Here is a 21,445-nt window from a genome sequence, read left to right on the forward strand (position 1 = left end):
ATCTCATCCGGTCAGGGGAAAAATACACTTCATATTGTGGGGTGCAAAATATACTGAATGAAATGTGACCGTTACTGTAGTTACAAGAGAAAACGACAAGGGTGGTGAAATGGTTACAGCAGGATAAAAAAAAAACAGAAGGAATTTGTTGATAGTGCTTTTACATTGGTTTATTACTGTATGCTTAAACCGTTGTTGATAGAATGAAGGAAAATCACATCACGTGGTTTTCATTTTGTTGTTTCCCTTCCCTGTTACAAACACTTATGGGGCCATCTTCAAACAAGCCTGCACATGAAGGATGACACTCTCTTGTTGCTACTTATTTATGGTGTCAGTTTTAAATGTGTTTAGTGATAGATTAAATGTTAAGATATTTACAATCAGTGTTTCAATTTAGCAATATCTGTTACTTTAGTTATTTCTAAATTAAACTAGTATTTAGAAGGAATAGCAGCACACTATGAATTTAACGATTATCGTTACCTTTGACGTCTGAAATTGTAGCCGACATGAAAGGAAAATAGAAAGTCAAAGATTAGGTAATTAAAGGAAGGAGGCAGGGAGAGGAGTTACGGTGCGGCTAGGCCCAGGATAAGACAGTGTATACAAAAGAAAACAAAAAAGTAAAAAGCCGCCCTTTCCATTTTAACGACAAATTATTGAGCGAAAAAAAGAGATAATTATAATATGAATTTAATTTTATCCACCTAAGCTGTAAAGTATTTTACATCGATGTTTATTTTTTTCTACGAAGGACGGACACTTATTAAAAAAATTGGTTTATATTTTAATATTAATAAAATATTAAAATATTATTACGATTTATTTAAAAAATATTTTATATTTTATATGTATGTGTGTCTCCGTATCATGTAAAATTTTAAAATTTACGTATCACATATTTCATGTCGTATCGTGTCTCGTGTTCGTGTTAGTATCTGGACATCATAAATTTTTTTTAAATAACTATTTACATAATTATTTTTATTGATATAGGATAAAATTATTTTATATGCATCAAAATTAAATTCTAAATATTTGTAAAACGGTTTATTTAACGAATATCATAAAGACATATAAACATAAAGCATTGAGTGTTTAGTGGTAATTGAAATTAGATATGACATGGCAGTGGGTGGTGTTTGAATCTGAAGTGAGGATTTGGAGTAGTTATCCTCACTTGCCACCAAAAACTCATTAACTCATAAATATCCATCTCTGCCTTTTCATGCCTTCACTTTCACGCCATACATAGATGCTGCTTCTGCTTCATCTTCTTCATCTGCATAATTCATAGTTCCAAGGTCGGTGATTTCACCTTTCTCTTTCTCTGCTAATTGTTGTGTGAGAACATCGATATGCTACTTATTTAATTTGATATGAATCGAACAGTGTTTTCTTGGTTAGTTATGATGTGATTGGGCTGATAATCGATATATTTATTGGTTCCGGCATCAGAATGTCGTCGTCGAGGCGAAGCCAATCATCGAGCAATTCAAGCAGATCAAGACAGAGTGCAAGAGTAATTGCTCAGACAAGTGTGGATGCAAAGCTGCATGCAAACTTTGAGGAGTCCGGAAGTTCATTCGACTACTCGAATTCGGTGCGGTTGTCTTCCGGTACAGCCAGTGGAGAAAAGCAAGCAAGGTGTGACAGAGTTACAGCAGCTTATCTTCATCAAATGCAGAAGGGGAAGTTCATCCAGCCCTTTGGGTGCTTGCTAGCTTTGGATGACAAGACACTTAGGGTCATTGCATACAGTCACAATGCATCTGAAATGCTTACCATGGTCAGCCATGCTGTCCCAAGTGTTGGTGATCACCCTGCTCTTGCCATTGGCACCGACATTCGGACTATTTTCACGCCCTCAAGTGCTGCTGCTTTGCAAAAGGCCCTTGCAGTTCCGGAGGTTTCGCTTCTTAACCCCATTCTAGTTCATTGCAAGACTTCTGGCAAGCCCTTCTATGCAATTGTTCATCGTATTACCGCTAGTTTGATCATTGATTTTGAGCCTGTTAAGCCTCATGAAGTTCCCATGACTGCCGCCGGAGCGCTGCAATCTTACAAGCTTGCGGCCAAAGCAATAACTAGATTGCAGTCTTTGCCCAGTGGGAGCATGGAAACGCTTTGTGACACCATGGTTCAAGAAGTTTTTGAGCTCACGGGTTATGACAGGGTGATGGCTTATAAATTTCATGAGGATGATCATGGGGAAGTGATTGCTGAGGTTGCAAAACCAGGCCTTGAGCCATATCTGGGTTTGCACTATCCAGCAACTGATATCCCCCAGGCTGCGCGCTTCTTGTTTATGAAAAACAAGGTCCGAATGATAGTTGATTGTCGTGCAAAGCATGTGAAGGTGCTTCAAGACCCCAAAGTTTCCATTGACTTAACTTTGTGCGGTTCAACTTTAAGGGCTGCTCATAGTTGCCACTTGCAATATATGGAGAATATGAATTCAATTGCTTCCCTGGTTTTGGCAGTTGTGGTCAATGATAACGATGAAGATGGGGATGGCTCTGATGTTGTTCAGCCACAAAAGAGAAAGAGACTTTGGGGTTTAGTAGTTTGCCATAACACTACTCCAAGGTTTGTTCCCTTTCCTCTAAGGTATGCTTGTGAATTTTTGGCTCAAGTATTTGCCATCCATGTGAATAAGGAATTAGAGTTAGAATATCAGATTGTTGAGAAGAATATCCTGCGCACGCAGACACTCTTGTGCGATATGCTGATGCGAGATGCACCCCTTGGTATTGTATCACAGAGCCCTAATATAATGGATCTTGTGAGATGTGATGGAGCAGCACTCTTGTATAGAGACAAGGTATGGAGATTAGGTGTGGCTCCAAGTGAATCTCACATAAGAGAGTTAGCTTTATGGCTCTCTAAGTGCCACAAGGACTCCACGGGTTTGAGTACAGATAGCTTGTCTGATGCAGGCTTCCCAGGAGCTGCTGCTCTTGGTGATGTTGTTTGTGGAATGGCAGCTGTGAGAATTTCTTCCATGGACATAGTTTTCTGGTTTAGATCACACACTGCTGCAGAAATCAGATGGGGTGGTGCCAAGCATGAACCTGGTGACAGGGATGATCCTACAAAGATGAGTCCAAGATCATCATTCAAGGCTTTCCTTGAAGTTGTGAAGGGAAGGAGCTTACCATGGAAGGACTACGAAATGGATGCTATCCATTCATTGCAGCTAATACTGAGAAATTCGTTCAAAGATAATGAGATTATGGATATAAGCACGCAAGCTATTGATACAAGACTAAATGATTTGAAGATTGAAGGGATGCAAGAACTAGAAGCAGTGACGAGTGAGATGGTTCGATTAATTGAAACAGCATCAGTGCCAATTTTGGCAGTTAATGTTGATGGGATGGTCAATGGATGGAACACGAAGATTGCTGAGTTGACAGGCCTTTCAGTTGAGGAAGCCATTGGAAAGGATTTACTTACGCTGGTTGAGGATTTTTCAGTAGAGAGAGTCAAGAAGATGCTGGACATGGCACTGCAGGGTATGTCTTTTTTCTATTCACCGTTTTATCCTTTTGTCATAAGAAACTTTAGAAATGTGATTATAAGTTGTTCCCTTTGGCCATCCATGAATGTTGCATTGATGAAGAATTAACAAAAAGATACTTACAATCTCAGATTTCCATATTCTCTATAGATCATTTATTTATTTGTTTTGTTACTTTGTAATTAGGTAAAGAAGAGAAGAATTTCCAATTTGAGATCAAAACACATGGTGTGAAGATTGATTCAGGTCCTATCAGCTTGGTAGTTAATGCTTGTGCAAGCAGGAATCTCCAAAACAGCGTGGTGGGAGTTTGTTTTGTGGCCCATGATATGACTGCTGAGAAGACAGTCATGGACAAATTCACTCGAATTGAAGGTGACTATAGGGCGATTGTACAGAATCCGAACCCTTTGATCCCCCCAATATTTGGCACAGATGAATTTGGCTGGTGTTGTGAATGGAATTCAGCCATGACAAAGTTAACTGGATGGAAGAGAGAGGATGTGATGGATAAAATGCTATTAGGGGAGGTTTTTGGAACCCATATGGCTTGTTGCCGTCTTAAGAATCAAGAAGCTGTTGTTAATTTTGGAATTGTACTTAACAATGCCATGACTGGTGTGGAAACAGAGAAAGCTGCTTTTGGTTTCTTCACTCGGAAGGGCAAGTATGTAGAATGCTTGCTTTCTGTGAGCAAGAAATTGGATGTAGAGGGTGAAGTTACTGGAGTCTTCTGCTTCTTACAGACAGCTAGCCCTGAGCTTCAACAAGCATTGCATATTCAGCGTTTGTCCGAACAAACTGCATTGAAGAGACTCAAAGCTTTAACTTATATGAAAAGGAAAATTCGGAATCCTTTGTGTGGGATTGTGTTCTCTCGAAAATTGTTGGAGAATACTGAGTTGGGAATTGAGCAAAAACAACTTCTGGACACTGGCACTCAGTGCCAACGCCAGCTTAGCAAAATTCTCGATGACTCGGATCTTGACCGTATCATTGATGGGTATGATTTATGAATATGATTATGATGATGTTATTTATGACAATATTAAATTCCTTTCTTTCTTGTACTCTGAACAGCTACTTGGATTTGGAAATGGTTGAATTCACTCTGCATCAAGTTTTTGTTGCCTGCCTAAGTCAGGTCATGACAAAGAGCAAGGCAATGGGTATCCATATAATCAACGAAGTCACGGAGCACATCATGACAGAAACCTTATATGGTGATAGTCTTAGGCTGCAGCAAGTCTTGGCTGACTTCTTATTGATTTGCATCAATTTTACGCCAACCGGAGGTCAAGTTGTTGTTGCAGCCTCTTTAACCAAAGATCAATTAGGCAAATCAGTTCATTTGGCTAACTTGGAGATAAGGTAACTGTTCCATGCATACTATATATTCCTTTGTTGTACCTCAACTTTATGGGAACAAGAAACTTGTGACATTCCCACATGTGATCATCTAACTACTTCTTAAGTGATTCACTGATTGTTTTTGCTATCTTTGCAGCATAACACATGATGGTGTTGGTGTTCCGGAAACATTGCTGAACCAAATGTTCGGACGAGACGGACAAGAATCCGAGGAGGGTATTAGTCTGCTCATCAGCAGAAAGTTGCTGAAGCTGATGAATGGAGACGTGCGGTATCTGAGGGAAGCTGGCAAATCATCTTTCATCTTAACAGTTGAACTGGCTGCTTCCCAGAAATTGATTGCTTAAAGTTATAGGAAAATAAAGAAATACTTTCAGTTTTTGTACATCAGAAAAGCAAGTGTGCAAGAAATCACTTTTCTTGTACAACATACCTTAAGAGTAAGAGTAACATAGTCTCAACTCTCAAGTCTTAACGCTTCTGTAACTCCTTGTACGGTACGATGTATATATGTATTAATCTTTACGTTATTTAGCTATTCACATAAACTATTATATATTTATATTACTTACTCTTCTTGCAATTTTAGATTATTTAAGAAGCATTTTTAGTAATCAAACATTAAACAAGTCTCTGAAATTGCTGTTATCCCGTCTTTACATGCTTAGCTGTAATATGATGAGGTGTGGTTTCTTTTTCTGATGTGAAAGAAGCATATTGTTCAATTGGAATTACCTTAGACGAAAATCTACTCAAATTAAGATGTTTTCCCCCAGGGGAATATACACAGATGAATTTGGGTTAGTGGTCCAACATCACTAACCATTAGTTAGTTTATTTTGTGAATTCACCATTTCATATAGCCCGGAAGAATATGTGTACGGCCAGTTTATGCCTCTATTGAGTAGCATATAATTAACATTGGCCCATACTTTAGTTACCAACTCCCTTGCTTTTAAATATAATTGCAGGAACAAAAGCTATTAGGAATCAATCTTTAGGACACTGACAAAGAAATTCCACCTTCCGCTTTGGCTGTATGGCTTTTTATTTGCAGCAACTTTATAAAACTATATTATATATCAGGACATGATAATTAATCAATCTGCATAACTAGTTTTGATTAATGTGAATAAATAAAAAATAGTTATTTGTACTGTAGTATCTATGACTTTAGCGGGTTACATGGTGCCACGATGATAATTTCTAATAATCAAGGCAGGTTTTTTCTACTATTTTGACCATACTAGCTACATTTCTTTGTGCTGCTAAATACACGGAAGATGGGGTTAGGTTATTTGTTTCCATCTATCCACACCAATATGATAGGAAGTGTAATTATTAATATTATTATACATTATTTTAATACCACCATGGTTCAAATTCAATGAGATTAATCGGAAGGTTATAGAAGAAAGGGAAAGAGAGTAAGATGAGGCATAAGAGGCAATAACTTCAATATTCTTGTTATTATAAGGCACTGATAGATAAGCAACAAGGAGTAGCACTATTGAGAACTAGTAAGTCAACACTGAATAATACACCACACACACAAACACATTGTGATTAACAAAAAGAACAAAGCATGCCGGTAGCACCTTTCAAATTCCAATTATAAAAGAAATGAATATGTCCCATTATTTGCTTTTATGAGTTTTCCAAACATACATGATGAATTGTGAGGCAACAAAGAGAGATTGAATGAGAGAGACAAATACACAAAAACAACAGAGACATTATTAAAGCATACATATACCAATCAAGTATATATCATTCCTACTATAACAATTACTTCTTGGGAGCAAGCCTAGACTTGATTTTCTCAATCTCCTTGGTACCAACCTGGAATGCCTTGGTCAACACGTTATCCGGGACCGGTGGGGTGGCAGCAAACAAAGTCAGAGGAATAGACTGTGTTCCAGGCAATTGGCTGTTGAAGGCTGAAATAACTGCAGCAGGTTCATTGGCATTGTTCTTCTGGAAGTGAACCAACCCTTTTGGGAAGACAAAGATCTCACCCTTGTAGATGGTCTTTGATATGAGAACATTGGATGTTGTTATGAACCCAACATCAAGTTGACCTTCAAGAACAAACACAATCTCAGTGGCACGTGGGTGTGTGTGGGGTGGGTTGAGTCCACCTGGGGCATAGTCAATGCGTGCCAGAGACACACCAAGTGTGTTCAATCCTGGGATCTTTTCAACGTTGGCTCCTGTTACAAGGGAACCGAAGGTTGTGTTTGCTGCCACACCTGGTTTTGCTAATATGTTCGATGAGAAATCAGATGCATTCACTTTTGCAGCGTCTTTACACGTGAATCCATTCACCTTAACACCTGTTTTTTCATTCACACACTACCCATGTCAACCAGCCAATGATTTTTGAGATCTGGGCTATGTTTAATTTACTTAAAAAGATGAACTTTTTATGTTGTGTTAACAAAGAAACCTTAATTAGTAGTCATATGCAAGTGGGTGCACCATATTATGAAAAAGGAAGCAATATTAAAGTAGTTGGTAGGCCTAATAGTGAGTTAGTTGGAGTTAATTGAAAGAAAACCAAAGGATCAAATATAATGATTAACAAGAGAATAGAAACATCAAAGGAGAAGAGATAGATAGAGAAATATAAGATATACCAGATGCAGTGTCTGCAACACAGAGGTCTTGAAGAGCATCAGGATCTGATGCTGAGGTTGAGGCTAAAACCAGAGCAAAAGTCACCACTAACACTGACCCTATGAACTTCATGGTTAACTATGAACCCAAGAATGAGGAAACAAAATTGGGTGGGATGAAAGGAAACAAAAAAGAGAAGAAGAAAATGTGTATTGCTTTAAATGCTTTGGGCAAGTTGGAATGAGTTAATGAGGTTTTCAGTATTTATATAGATAGGCACAAAGGTGAGAAGAAGACTTAGAACAGAGACAAAAGGATGATCATGAGTTGAATTTCAATACTGAATGAGTTTGGAATCAAAGCATGCAATATGCCAATTCTTAAAGAATAATAATCATTTGGGTCATTGCTTATTTTTTTATTTTGGAGCTTTAGTATAAGGTATGAGTTATGAGTATGACCCTTCCCTTGTTATAGCCTGACCCACACCCTTGCCTATTTCCTTATTTTTAGATTATAATATGATGAGTCTTGTTAGTCTATGTTTTAACTTTTAAGAATATTATAAAAAAAAATTATTAAAAGTTATTAAAAAATATATTTTTTACATTTTAAATGTATTAAATACATAAAAAATTTTGAAAAATTTCTATTAATATACATGTATTTAAAAGGAACAATAAATAAGTATAATACTACTAGAGTGAATACCCCATGTGACTCCGGACAATTATCTCAAAAGGACAACGAGGTCTCCAAGAAAAAAAAAATACCAAATTTGACCCCTGATTTTTTTTTTTGGATTGATTAGTCCCTATGTCAAAAAAAATAACATTGATTTTTTTTTTTGCACAAGGATCTCGTTGTCCTTTCGAAATAATTGTCAAAAGCCGAATTAGATTTTTTTTTTTATCAAGAACTCATTTTCTTTCGAAGTAATTGTGAGGAGCTATTTTGGGTTTTTCTCGTACTATTACTATCATGAACTCATTTATTACTCTACCAACCTAGCATTTGCATCTTCGTCACCTTCTATGTTTGTATTCAAAATTTCAAACCAACCACAATTCGACTGGTGGGATTCTTTTCTTTTTCTTTTCTTTCTTTTAGTTATTAAAAATACTCATTATTTTATCATAATTGTAATATAATTTCTTAATATATTCCATCTTATAACGTAAATATCTTTAGAATATTTGTTGAAGTGTTTAAGATAAACAATTTTTATTAAAAAAAATTGAAAAAGAAATTAAAATATTCATTGAATAAAAATATACAAATTTTGTATCATAATTCATAAGTAACCTTAATAACTTTGCTTATCTATGAGGTAAGAGTATTATTCCTCGACTTGATTGTCTATCGTGTCTTCTACGATGTAAGGCTCATTGTATTCATAGAGATGTTGATGTTCCATCAAACGAAACCTTGAGTTAAGATAGCTTTTTCTTTTTCTTTTTCCTTTTCTTTTCTTTTTTCTTTTAAAACCAAACAATTGGTACGACTATTGAAGTCGTTGACTCGTTGTATATTAAAAAGCTTATCCAAAACGCAAAGAATCTTGAACTCATCAGAAAGAGTTAATGAAGGAGCTAAAATGCTGTGCCTCCGCTTCGGCTATGACTTATAATGTGTTTCTAACTTGCTATGGGTTCTTTTTCTTATCAGTTTGGTCCCTCAAATTAAATAAATAAATAAAAAAAAAAAACACAAGAGTAGGCGTGAAAAGAAAAGAAAAATAAGACTCCATTGGTTTGCTTAACGTCGTTTCTTCAACGCTATTTATGGTCAAGAATTATTCCCAAACGGTCACCCTTTAATTAATTGTCTCATGAAAATTCTACATTTTAGGTCTGCCTAGCTCTTTGATGACAACAACGTGCTAACAATAGTAATTACACTACTTAATTAATTGGTTAGGCCTTATTTTTCGAGCCTAATTAAATTTAATTCAATTGAATAATCTTTCTAATTTTTAACCGGTTGCGTCATTGCTCTCCTCATACAGCGTTGGCAACCATGACCGCGTCAAATAATTGCAATTTGCAAAATCACAATCCAAACCACATGAAAAATGGTTCATCTCCGTCCTCCTGTTCATCACATTATCACATTATTATGATCTTAAGACCATCTCTAGCAGAAAACTCATCCCAGTCCTTGTTTATGATCCATCTGTCATAAAAAGTAACTCCACATCAATTTTTGCGTTATAAACAGTAAATAAAAACTCAAAACATCTCTCTCTTTTCCATTAGGAGGAACTAACTTTAGTCCCGGTTATGGTCCCACTTAATTAATTAATTAATTAAAATACTTGAAATTAATGTAATTAATTTTTTCAATAATATAATTTAAATTTATTAATTTTAAAAATAATTCACTATTAAAAGATTTTAATATTAAATAAATTCATATATAATAATAATACATAATATATAATTCGGTGTTACACTAATTTGTAAAATTACTTAATACAAAGAAAAACATAATTAAGTTTTATAGTTGCCGACAAACATTATGAAATTGTCATATGTGTTCAATCAAGTCCTCTTTCAATTGTCTATGCTGCTGCCTATTTTAAAGTTGGGCATTTCTTTGAAAAAATTGATGAAAAAATTATTATATAAATAAAAATTTAATCATTTAATTAATTAATTATTATAATTATTAATAAATTAAATATGATTTAATTATTTAATATAATTATATTAAATAATTAAATCATATTTAATTTATTAATAATTATAATAATTAATTAATTATGTAAAGTATATATATATATATATATATATATATATATATATATATATATATATATATATATATATATATATATATATAACGTTAATATGTATAATGTATATGAAGTATACTATATATGTAACGGTCAGCTCAATATATATATATATATAAAGTATTTATTTTATTAATAAAATATCATTTTTTTTTAGAGAAATTTCTGTTGCTCCAAATTTTATGAAAAAATTCATTTTTTATTTGCTCCAATGATAGATCTTCACTTTTTACTGACACAGTAAATGATGTTCGGAATTGCTCTAAAGTTGCCTCATTGTTAAATTAGGATATAAATTCGATCTTGTATAATTCTCTAATTTTTTCACTTAGCAATGTGAATGATGCATCCTAAATTTCTCTAGAAATGAATAACATCAATATCAGAAAACAAATCTAATACTTGTATGGCACATATCACCTAAAAATCATCAAAAACAATATTTGTGTCAAATATATCAAATTATATAATGATTTATAATTTTTTTTTTTTACATAAAAATGTCTTTATTAAAATAGCCACCTAAAAAAAATTATGACAGGACAATTAATACCTATTTATAAAATATAAATCTCAAATCAACTCTGACATATAGGCAAAATCTAAACTCTAATATTTACTTAAAGTGATCAATGAATTGATCGTTTCATCAATCAAGTTAGTATGATATTTAGTATAATTTTTTTTTTTGGTGGTACTGTGATATTTAGTATAGGTTTTTCTTGGACAGGAGATATTTAGTAAAGTTGAGTTTTTTTTTTTTTTTTGGGTAGAAAAACTTGAGTTACTACTTGTTAGCACTTGAGACTGTGATCAAGCCCAGCCCATCTCATGAGAGTTAAAAGATAGAGGAATAATGAGAAGGAAAGGATTAATAGTCAAATTAGTCCCTAAAAGATAAGGTATTTTTTAAATTCTTTTTTGAAAGATTTTTTCAATTAAATTGGTCCTTCAAAAATTACAAATTAATTATATCTATTCTTCAGTTACTCCACTCACAATTTTTGTCAACAATTGATGATGTGAAATATTAATTGGTAGCATATATGACACATAACATGTTCAATTAGACGTTGACTAAATATGTTTACGAAAATCTATCAATTTAGTCATTAGGTCATATTAGGAATAAGATTTTTGTAATTAGAAAAATGACTAAATTAATAAATTTTTATAAATATATTTGGTCAATATTCAATTAGACATATCAAGTATTATATATATTATCAATTAATGTTTTACAATATCAATCTTTGAAGAAAACTGTTAATGGAGTAAAATCTTTGAAGAAAATTGTTAATGGAGTGACTGGTGGACAAATATAATTAATTCACAATCTTTGAAGGACCAATTTGATTGAAAAAATCTTTTAGAAATGAATTTAAAAAATGTCTTATCTTTTAGAAACTAATTTGACTATTAATCCGAGAAGAAAAACATGACAAAAAGTGTTATAGTTGAACCAATGGTGTTGCAGAAGCAGAACCGCGTTACTCGAATGACATTGGGCTCTTCGGGCTTCGACTCAGTTAATGTTAGCCCAACCCTTTTTTTTTGGTGACTGTTAGCCCAACCCTTTAAATCCATTGAAATTAGTTTGGTAATTAATAAACAAATATTTATGCACACTAAATTGGGGATAATTTGAGCGCAAAAATACAGTAATTGTAATTTGAAAACATATATAAAGACAAAGTTAGAAAATAATTTGGATACTAAATTGATAATTTTTTAAGAGAATCTACAAATAAATAAATAAATAATATTAAAGATAATTAAATAAAAAATAAAGAAATGGAATGCAATTAAGTAATTAATAACGACTTTCTAAAATTAAATTTATTTATTTATAAATAAGTTATATTACCAAGAAGAATTAGGTTATTATCCTCAAGTATATGCTGGAGTATAAACATAATAGAATTATTATTTGAAAATATAAAGAATTCAAAATAAAAATAATTTATTAATTTTACACATAAATAAAGAAGTAATACGATTTATATTATTTTAAATTTTAACAGATAAAAAATTAAGTATTGATAGAAAAATTTTAAAATAATTCTAGTAAAATAATTAAATATTGCAATGTCTTGATTTACAATTTACACAAAATCAATCAATAATTATTTTTTAAAAATAAATACAAATATACTACATGATTTCACTTTACAAATGTTGTTGTTTGCTTGCATTAAAAAAAAAAATAGGTTATAAAGAAAAAATAAGAGTAGAAGCAAATTTTTAGTTAAAATATTAGACTTGGTTAATCATTTAAAAAGATTTAAATTATATTTTTTCAGTTTTTAACTGATTTTTTTAGAGAAAAAAAGACATATTAAAAAAGATAAAGATTTAATTGCAATAATTGCAATTACAACTACAATATTGATTTTTGATACTGAATTTTTTATTTCAACTTTTTTTTTTCCTTCTTCCAATATTGATCCTTGGTATTAGATTTTTTACTTCTACTCCTTCTCTCTCTTTTTTTTTTTTCATTTTTATTTCCAAATATTAGTATCATAATCTTATTGCAAAAATTAACTGCAGATAAGAACTTTAAAAAATATAATAATATAACTTTAGAATAAACAAACAAATCAAATTCGATTAAAAATAAATTAAACAAAAAATATAAAATAAAACAAAATTAAGATTGTAAACTAAGATTTAAAATAAAACTTAAAAATGGTTAATTGATTCATATAAAATAAAATATGACCTAATAAAATGAAAAATGTTATAAATGAAGAGTATATAAAATAGAATATAACCTAATAAAATGAAGGATGATAGGATTGAAGAGTTAGTTCATTGAAATAGAAATAGTGCAGTAAATAATCAGTACTAAATGTTAACTAGCTAGCACAAATTTAATTTATCTTTACCTAAATAATATATGAAAATAAATAGTAAAATTAATATTTATCTAAAAAAATTACAAAATAAATAATTAATGGTATATATTATTTAAATAATATTATAAATAAAAAAATTAATTTATTATTTTATAATATAATTTAAAAAATATAAATGTACATGTAATAAATTTTTTATTTGTATTTATTATTAAAAGTGAGACCAAATTATAAATAAAAAAATATAGTACTCAAAGTATTAAATTATATAAATCAAAACTATTTTTTTTATTTTCATCTTTTTTAAAATTTATAAATAATAAAATAATTTATTTTTAGCCAAAAGTTCACTAAAGCATATATTTTTCTCTTTAAAAATTACTTCATTCTCTTTTATTTATATCAACCATATAAAAAAAATTCGGAGAGTTTAGAACATGGATTGTGTTTTTTGCTGCTGATTTACATTTGAGGTTCTAGCTAAATAATTTTTTGCCTAATTTTTGTAAGAGCTATTTGGTGCACTCAAAGTTTGGAGGAGCATAATTTATTAAACAGGTTTAATAGTATTAAGATTAATTATATGAATTATTTTTTCATCTTTTATAGACTCAATCATAGCTTGATTTGTGACAAAAAAAAAAAAAAATTACTACTTTCAAAAAAAATCTTATAGAAGAGCTTTCTAGTAAAAATTTCTTAGAAAACCATAACAATTTTAGTTAAGTTGAGGACTCTAAAATTCGCGCCATATTAAGTATCCGATCAGCAAATACTTCGGTAAAATAATAGGCCGTCATCAGCTGCATAGTATCGTTGTTGAGTAAGGCAAGTATGAAATTTTATCCAAATAAAACATTTGTATTCTCAACATTACCAACAGCTATATGATTTGCACAAATAAGAAGCAAATGGATTAAGCACAAATTCCTTTTCTCATATTTAGTTCCTTAAACATGAGGCGTGAAGATCTCAAACTAGATGAAATTGACATAGTTAAAACGAATGGTAGAAGTGAAAAAATTATAGAAAACAGATAATCCTTCTTCTTGAATAATAAATAACATATAACAAAGAACGTACCAGCAACAACAATATAAAAAATTTGGAGATAATCAAATGATGATGAATAAAAACTTTCATTAAATAATCAAAACTTTAGGCTCGAATAAAAAATGGGACCAGCTTAAAGGACCTAACAAATTCATTATGATTATTATAACACAAAAACACACGCTTTGAAATTACAACTAATGCATCTCGTACGAGAATAGAATAATATTAACGGCTGCATGATCTATTTAGCCATTTTTTCTATTATTTTTTAAAGAGATATATATTTTTTATAATTATAAAAGCATTTTTTCAAAATATATTTCATTTAAATATTTAAAAAAATTAAAATAAAATTAAATTTAAATTTTAAATTTTAAAATATAATTTTTTATATATTTATTAAATCTATGTTGATAGAGAGGTAGAATTATTCTGATAAGTATTAATAATTTTATTTTTTTAATTTATAAAAATAATTCATAAGAATATAAAATTTCACCAATTAATATGTATTTAAAAAATCATCTTTAAATCTTAGCCATGTAACTCAAAAGGTCATTGCATTTATATTTTTCAAGATTTTAAAAAAATAAAAATTATTTGTATTTTATAGTTGATTGATTGGATAAATAACAGTGATAACATCATAATTTTGATGAATAAAATAAAAAATATAAATATGCGTGTAATAATTTTTTATTTGTATTTATTATTAAAATGAGACTAAATAGCAAATCAAAAAATGAGTACTCACAGAGTACTAAAATATATAAACTAAGACTAATTTTTTTTTTATCTTTATTCCTTCTAAAATTTATGAATGATAAAATAATTTATTTTTATTCAAAAATTCACTAAAGCATACATTTTTTTTAAATTACTTTATTCTTTTTTATCCATATAAATTAAATGATTGCAAAAAATATATACTCCATCTTTTTTCTCTCAATCTTTCTGGAACTTTTTTTATCATTTTCATAAAAATAACATTTTTTATGATAATTTATAATTTTTTTTGGCATGTTCAATCATGAGTAGTTTCACTTCTCGTAATTTTTTTTAAAAACAAAAAATAATTAGAAGTGTTTTAATATATAATTGATTTAATAAATAAAAGAAAGATACAAAAAAAAAAGAATATAATAAAGTAGATGAAGATTTAGGAAAAAGAATGCTGGATGTGAATAAAAAAGTAACTACAATATGAATAAAAAAAATTTAATTGATAATTATATTTTTGACATCTTTTTATGATAATTATATCAATTATTTTTATTAATAAGATTAAAATGAAAAAAAAAAATTGAATATTAAACTCTTCATATTCCTTTTATAGCTATAGAATTGTATAGATATATTTAATTAGCGCGTCAATTAGATGTCCCTGTGCCTTTGAAAACAAAACCGAAAATTTTTTTTTGGGTGATAGAAAACCGAATTTAAAATCTTGGAAGATATTTTTAAATCATGACAATATTCAATCAATCAATCTCAGTCTCACTAAAAAATTATGTGCGTGTGGTGGGGAAAATAAAATTGTGTAGAGAAATTAAAACATAGCTATCCACCTACCCAAAAATAAAAAAGAAAGAAAAAGAAAACATAGCTTTGATAAGGCAGATGAAGCTCACTTTTCCATCATTGAATTTGAAAGAGTTTAAAGTTTAAATGATCACATTTATAAATTTTTTTTCTTTCTCCCCCTAATAATATTTTGGTCACTTCCAGCGAAATTTGTCTTAATCATTGATTCACATGCACACCCACCAACTAATAAGAAAACATTCCTCCAATTAAAGTAACAATAATGGAATTGTGGAGGTTGAAAACAAGCGATACAGTGAACACAATGCATGTTGAGAAGGGAAGAAAGAGATATCAGATAACATTTATTACAAGCAGAAATTTATTGAGAGAACTCAATCACTTTGGAAAAAGCACTAACAAATTTGTGGGGAAAGAAGTGATAATAACGGGTGTTAAAGCATATGCATGGCATGGAAGGTAGGGTTAATATATCAAACTTTTTTAAAAGAACATTTAATTTATTTTATGAATATTGGTGAGGAGTGAGGACCATGATGTTATGTCTCTGATCCCAAGTAGAGAAGAAGCATCAACATTCAACAGCCACTATGAAAGACTAGTCACTGATTCGCACATGAAATAAATTTCCATCCACACGCAAAGAGCATTAGTAACTTCTCTTACCTGTTTCAATAGCTACAAATAGTGCTAATAATTTATCTCCCCATTTTTTTACTATTTTATTATGATTACCCCTGATGGAACAAATGATGCATCTTGATCATGGTATGAAATATATATTAATTATACATGAATGAATGTAGTGAAGGACAAGACATAATAATATACAGTGAGGGTAGGATTTAACTGAGCATGGCTTAACTTGAAAGATGAAAGAAAAGGTGTATGGAGATGAAGGGGGTGACACCAAGTCTTACACGTTTTTGCCTCATATAACAGTGTGGAAGATAGAAATAAAAGGTGTTACTCTGTTGTCAGTTGACAGTGATTCTTAAACGAAAAAAGATTCAGCATGATTGAGATACTACTACAAGTTAGACTGCTATTTTGAAAGAGACACTTCGGATGAATTGGATACTCTATATCACTAGAGTAAGATCACAAGGCAAAAGTAAAGTTAAAGAGAGGGAAAAACAAACAACTCTCAGTTCCTGTATGTAGAGTGTAGAGTGTAGAGTGTAGATAGATATCCATAATATGAGGGAGAAAGTGACATTCATGGGGCTTTTATCAAGCATTGGAGCTCTATAAAAACAACATGGTAGACACACTCTGAGCTGTACCATGTGACAAATGCTTTCAACTTTCAACTTTGAATATTTGTTATAATGTTTTATCTCTAGAGTTTAAGATACATTTTATAATTTTAACATTAATTGCACCTTGGATATGGAAGGAAAAGTCAACTTTGACAAAATGGATTGTGTGTTTCCTTCTTGAGGGTACATATTATGTTTTAAAAATTACCATGGCAAGGAAAAAAAAATATGATGTGCATAGTATCCTTCTGACAAAGGTGCTTGACCATAGCAGGAACAAGTTTCAACCTCATTATTCCTCACTTTAAAGTAAAGTATGATGAGAGAGTTAATGGTCCAATCTTTCACACGAGGTTGCTGACAGCTTTAACTATGCAATTAGTAGTAGAATTCACACTGACACACTCAACTTCTTAGAGCTACCAAATTCTATTTAGAGGTCTTTTTCTCATGACAATGAATAAAAATAATTAAGAGCTAAATGATAAGAATCCACGTGATATAGATATGCATGATGATGCTACTTTAAAGTCTATATATAGTTGATGAATTTGATAATGTGTGATATGACCACCTAATCACATGATGCATGCTATGAATCAAATCAAGCAGGGGAAAAGGTTTAGCAAATTTCTTCTATATTTCATTTCAAATTCAATTTGACCCATCAACTTTTCTGAAAGCTTCTTGTTTAGGCATTTGATAACGTAGCTAGAAATGGATTGTTCAACAAAGACAAGCATATGTATTAGGAGGAGTGGGGCACTATGTTGGCTTGATTAAAATAATTTGATTGATTTAGCATCCATAATTATCACCCCTTAAACCCACTTGTTTTCTCCTTATACGTGATTCTGTATCAATAATACAGCTCAATATTTTTATTTTCTTTTTCTAAATTTCTGCCTTTTGAATTTGAAAAAAGAGACACATAGCATGATAAATAGAATGGAGGACAATAAGTGAATGATAAGAGGCAATGAAAATAAGGCCATAGGAGTTACTTTTTCTGAACTCAAAGTTACTCTCTTTACCATCATTTTCTGAAATAGAGCTTTTCTCAGAAGCTTCCCTTTTTGGGTTATAATTATATGTTCACAGAGCACCATTTCCTTTGAACATCTATCACATACATTCTTGTCTAAACTCTAAAACTCTCCATTCACATCTCAAGAATGGTAAGCCTAGTGTAGTAGTCTTTCACTTCATTCCATGCTGCTTCTCTAATCTCTATCTCTTCACCTTCTTTGATTCATTGTACATACATATGGTTGATGACTTCCAATCCTGATCTTGTCATGCAGGCAGACCAAGAGGAAAAAGAAGAACAGAAGCTCCTAGCAGAATGGAAGAGAAAAAAAGGTGGATTCAGGGCTTCCATGTTCATCTTTGGTAAGCAAGAAAAGAAAAGAAAAAAAAAAACTTTTAATTCTGTTGTGTTGTTTTGCTTGAAGGCTTTTAATTGTGTTGTTCCTGTTGTTGTGTAGTGTTGTCAGCATTGGACAACATGGGATTTGTGGCAAACATGGTGAGCCTAGTGCTTTACTTTTATGGGGTGATGCACTTTGATCTGTCAAGTTCAGCCAACACTCTCACAAACTTCATGGGTTCAACTTTCTTGCTTTCCCTTGTTGGAGGCTTCATCTCAGACACATACTTAAACAGATTCAGCACATGCTTGCTTTTTGGATCCCTTGAAGTCATGGTAAGTAGCTAATAAAGTAAACAATTAACACCTGATATGTCACATTCATATTCACATGTAACTATGAATTAGGCATTGGCAATGCTGAGTGTTCAAGCTGGTTCAAGGCATTTACACCCAGAAGCATGTGGGAAATCAAGCTGTGTGAAAGGTGGTATAGCAGTGATGTTGTACACATCACTGTGCTTGTTGGCATTGGGAGTGGGAGGGGTTAGAGGCTCCATGACTGCATTTGGTGCTGACCAATTTGATGACAAGGATCCAAGTGAAGCAAAAGCTCTTGCAAGCTTCTTCAACTGGCTTCTAATGAGTTCAACTCTTGGAGCAATCACTGGTGTAACTGCTGTTGTTTGGGTCAGCACTCAGAAAGCATGGCACTGGGGATTCTTCATCATAACCATAGCTTCCTCCATTGGATTCATCACTCTTGCTATTGGAAAACCATTCTATAGAATCAAAACTCCTGGGGATAGCCCCATTTTGAGGATTCTTCAGGTTCTTGTTGTGGCTTTTAAGAACCGAAAGCTGTCACTGCCAGAATCACACCAAGAATTGTATGAGATCAGTGACAAAGATGCTGCTGTAGAGAAGATTGCACACACCAACCAGATTAGGTGACTCTGCTTTACACTTATGCTGCTTAATAACTTGTTAACAAACTTGCATGCACAAATTAAAAGCTTACTTAATAATTTTCTGGAAATGATAAAGCCAAACACAAACACACAACTTGGTCCAGCAATTGCGCATGTTAGGATTCATTCAACACGTTGGGCCCACTAAACTTTTATATAATCTTTGAACACTCATTCCATGCCTTTTAAATCATGATAGCGACCGTGCTTATATTTCGTTTTGGAAATAATCTTTTAAACCATGATATTGATTAAAGTATTAGTTTATTATTTTCTTTTAATGATGATGATCAGGTTCCTAGATAAAGCGGCGATTGTTTCAGAAAAGTCAAAGGCAGATAGATGGAAAGTGTGCACAGTAACACAGGTAGAAGAAGTGAAGATCCTAATAAGAATGCTACCAATAGTGGGAAGCACCATCATAATGAACACATGCTTGGCACAGCTTCAAACATTCTCAGTTCAGCAAGGCAATGTAATGAACCTCAAACTGGGTTCTCTAACAGTTCCAGCACCTTCCATTCCCGTTATACCCCTTGTCTTCATAACCATCTTGGTCCCCATTTACGAACTATTCTTCGTCCCATTCGCACGCAAGATCACAAACCACCCCTCAGGAATTACACAACTACAGAGAGTTGGCGTAGGCCTTGTTCTCTCTGCAATCTCAATGGCAGTGGCTGCAATTGTTGAGGTGAAAAGAAGGGAGAGAGGGAGAAAAGACCCTTCTAACCCCATAAGCCTGTTCTGGCTTTCGTTCCAGTACGCTATATTTGGTGTTGCGGACATGTTCACGCTTGTGGGACTGTTGGAATTCTTCTACAGAGAAGCTCCTTCGGGGATGAAATCGTTGTCAACATCGTTGACGTGGCTATCCATGTCTCTTGGATACTTTCTGAGCACGGTGTTTGTGAATCTCATAAATGGTGTTACGAAAAGAGTGAGTCCTAGTAAACAAGGGTGGTTGCATGGTTTTGACTTGAATCACAATAATCTCAACTTGTTTTATTGGTTCTTGGCCATTCTTAGCTGCATTAACTTCTTCAACTACATCTTCTGGGCCTCAAGGTACAAGTACAAATCTGATCAACTACACCCTCCTCCTCCTCCTGCTGCTGCTGCCACAAATCACAACAAGCCTTTAGATCAAGTTCCCCTCAGAAAAATGGAGATTAATTAGGATGCATGCTTAATTAATTAAGACTCATGTGATTATTATATATATTATGCTGTGCATGATAGAGGTTGTTGCTATTAGTGGTTGAAATGTCTCGTATGGTAACATGTGTGCTTTGTATGATTGATTTGATGTTGTTGGATCCGGCACTATCTATGTGTCTTCGAGTTTCCAGATTCTTAATATTGAAGCTTGTTCAGATGAGTTGTAATTGGGTTTGGAGCGATGTTAATTAGTTAACAAGAGTTGAGAGAGTTAGTCGGATAATAAAGGGTCCTAAAATGAAGGGAAGTTCGTGTTCGTAGCTATCTAGTATCTATCATGTACGTTTAAAGAGCTTGTTTAGTGAGCCACGTGCATATACAACTTTATTCAAATGAAAAGAGAATAGAATGACTATGCAACAATTGCATAGAAAAAAAAAAAAAAAACAAATTCTATGGTGCTCAAGAATTGATGTCTAATTTGTTTAAGAATCTCGCTAGAGAGTCAATGGAGTATTTGTACGATGTGTACAATAAATTATTTATTGGGTCCAATATAAATTAAAAAATGAATATCCAAAATAAAATACTACTAATTTCTTAAATACAATACACTCATACTATCCAAAATAACCATTCGAGTATCAGGGATAATAAACATCTAATATGCTAGTGAATCGAACATCCCTATACTCTTATTGTACACATTGTATAAATACTCCATTGGCTCCCTATACTTTCTCTTTATTTAAAAGATGGAAGAAGAAAATATGAACTTCACTCTTTATATTTGTATCATATAGTGTAAAAATTAGACCTAAAAAGAATTAAAGATAAGTGTATAATATTTGTTGGTATTTGAGGTGGATGTTCTATATCGATGGTTGGAGACATAGTAAAAAATGGG

The 21,445-nt window shown here is 31.9% G+C and overlaps 3 protein-coding genes across 5 annotated transcripts; 2 read left to right on the forward strand and 1 right to left on the reverse strand.

The window, feature by feature from the left end:
- The first annotated feature begins 1,087 nt into the window (after positions 1–1,087).
- On the forward strand, positions 1,088–5,480 carry LOC112757961 (phytochrome A). Of its 3 annotated transcripts, none has more exons than XM_025806504.3 (5): positions 1,088–1,307; positions 1,462–3,521; positions 3,713–4,529; positions 4,607–4,897; positions 5,034–5,480. In XM_025806504.3, the coding sequence occupies exons 2-5, from the start codon at positions 1,463–1,465 to the stop codon at positions 5,242–5,244; spliced, it is 3,378 nt and encodes a 1,125-aa protein (XP_025662289.1). In that variant the 5' UTR covers positions 1,088–1,307; position 1,462; the 3' UTR covers positions 5,245–5,480. The 3 variants fall into 3 exon arrangements, with proteins under 3 accessions (XP_025662289.1, XP_025662290.1, XP_025662291.1); XM_025806505.3 differs by having other exon boundaries at positions 1,100–1,307; positions 1,396–3,521; XM_025806506.3 differs by having other exon boundaries at positions 1,106–1,307; positions 1,411–3,521.
- Positions 5,481–6,463: 983 nt separating this feature from the next.
- Positions 6,464–8,042, reverse strand: LOC112757962 (rhicadhesin receptor). Its single transcript, XM_025806507.2, has 2 exons — positions 7,537–8,042; positions 6,464–7,233 (listed from the first exon to the last, which is right to left on the reverse strand). The coding sequence occupies exons 1-2, from the start codon at positions 7,646–7,648 to the stop codon at positions 6,686–6,688; spliced, it is 660 nt and encodes a 219-aa protein (XP_025662292.1). The 5' UTR covers positions 7,649–8,042; the 3' UTR covers positions 6,464–6,685.
- A 9,843-nt stretch (positions 8,043–17,885) lies between these two features.
- On the forward strand, positions 17,886–20,765 carry LOC112757963 (protein NRT1/ PTR FAMILY 4.6). The gene is made up of 5 exons (XM_025806508.3): positions 17,886–18,215; positions 18,342–18,429; positions 18,525–18,742; positions 18,815–19,356; positions 19,672–20,765. The coding sequence occupies exons 1-5, from the start codon at positions 18,213–18,215 to the stop codon at positions 20,555–20,557; spliced, it is 1,737 nt and encodes a 578-aa protein (XP_025662293.1). The 5' UTR covers positions 17,886–18,212; the 3' UTR covers positions 20,558–20,765.
- Positions 20,766–21,445: the final 680 nt, after the last annotated feature.

The sequence above is a fragment of the Arachis hypogaea genome, chromosome 16 (assembly GCF_003086295.3).
Source record: "Arachis hypogaea cultivar Tifrunner chromosome 16, arahy.Tifrunner.gnm2.J5K5, whole genome shotgun sequence".
NCBI lineage: Eukaryota > Viridiplantae > Streptophyta > Magnoliopsida > Fabales > Fabaceae > Arachis > Arachis hypogaea.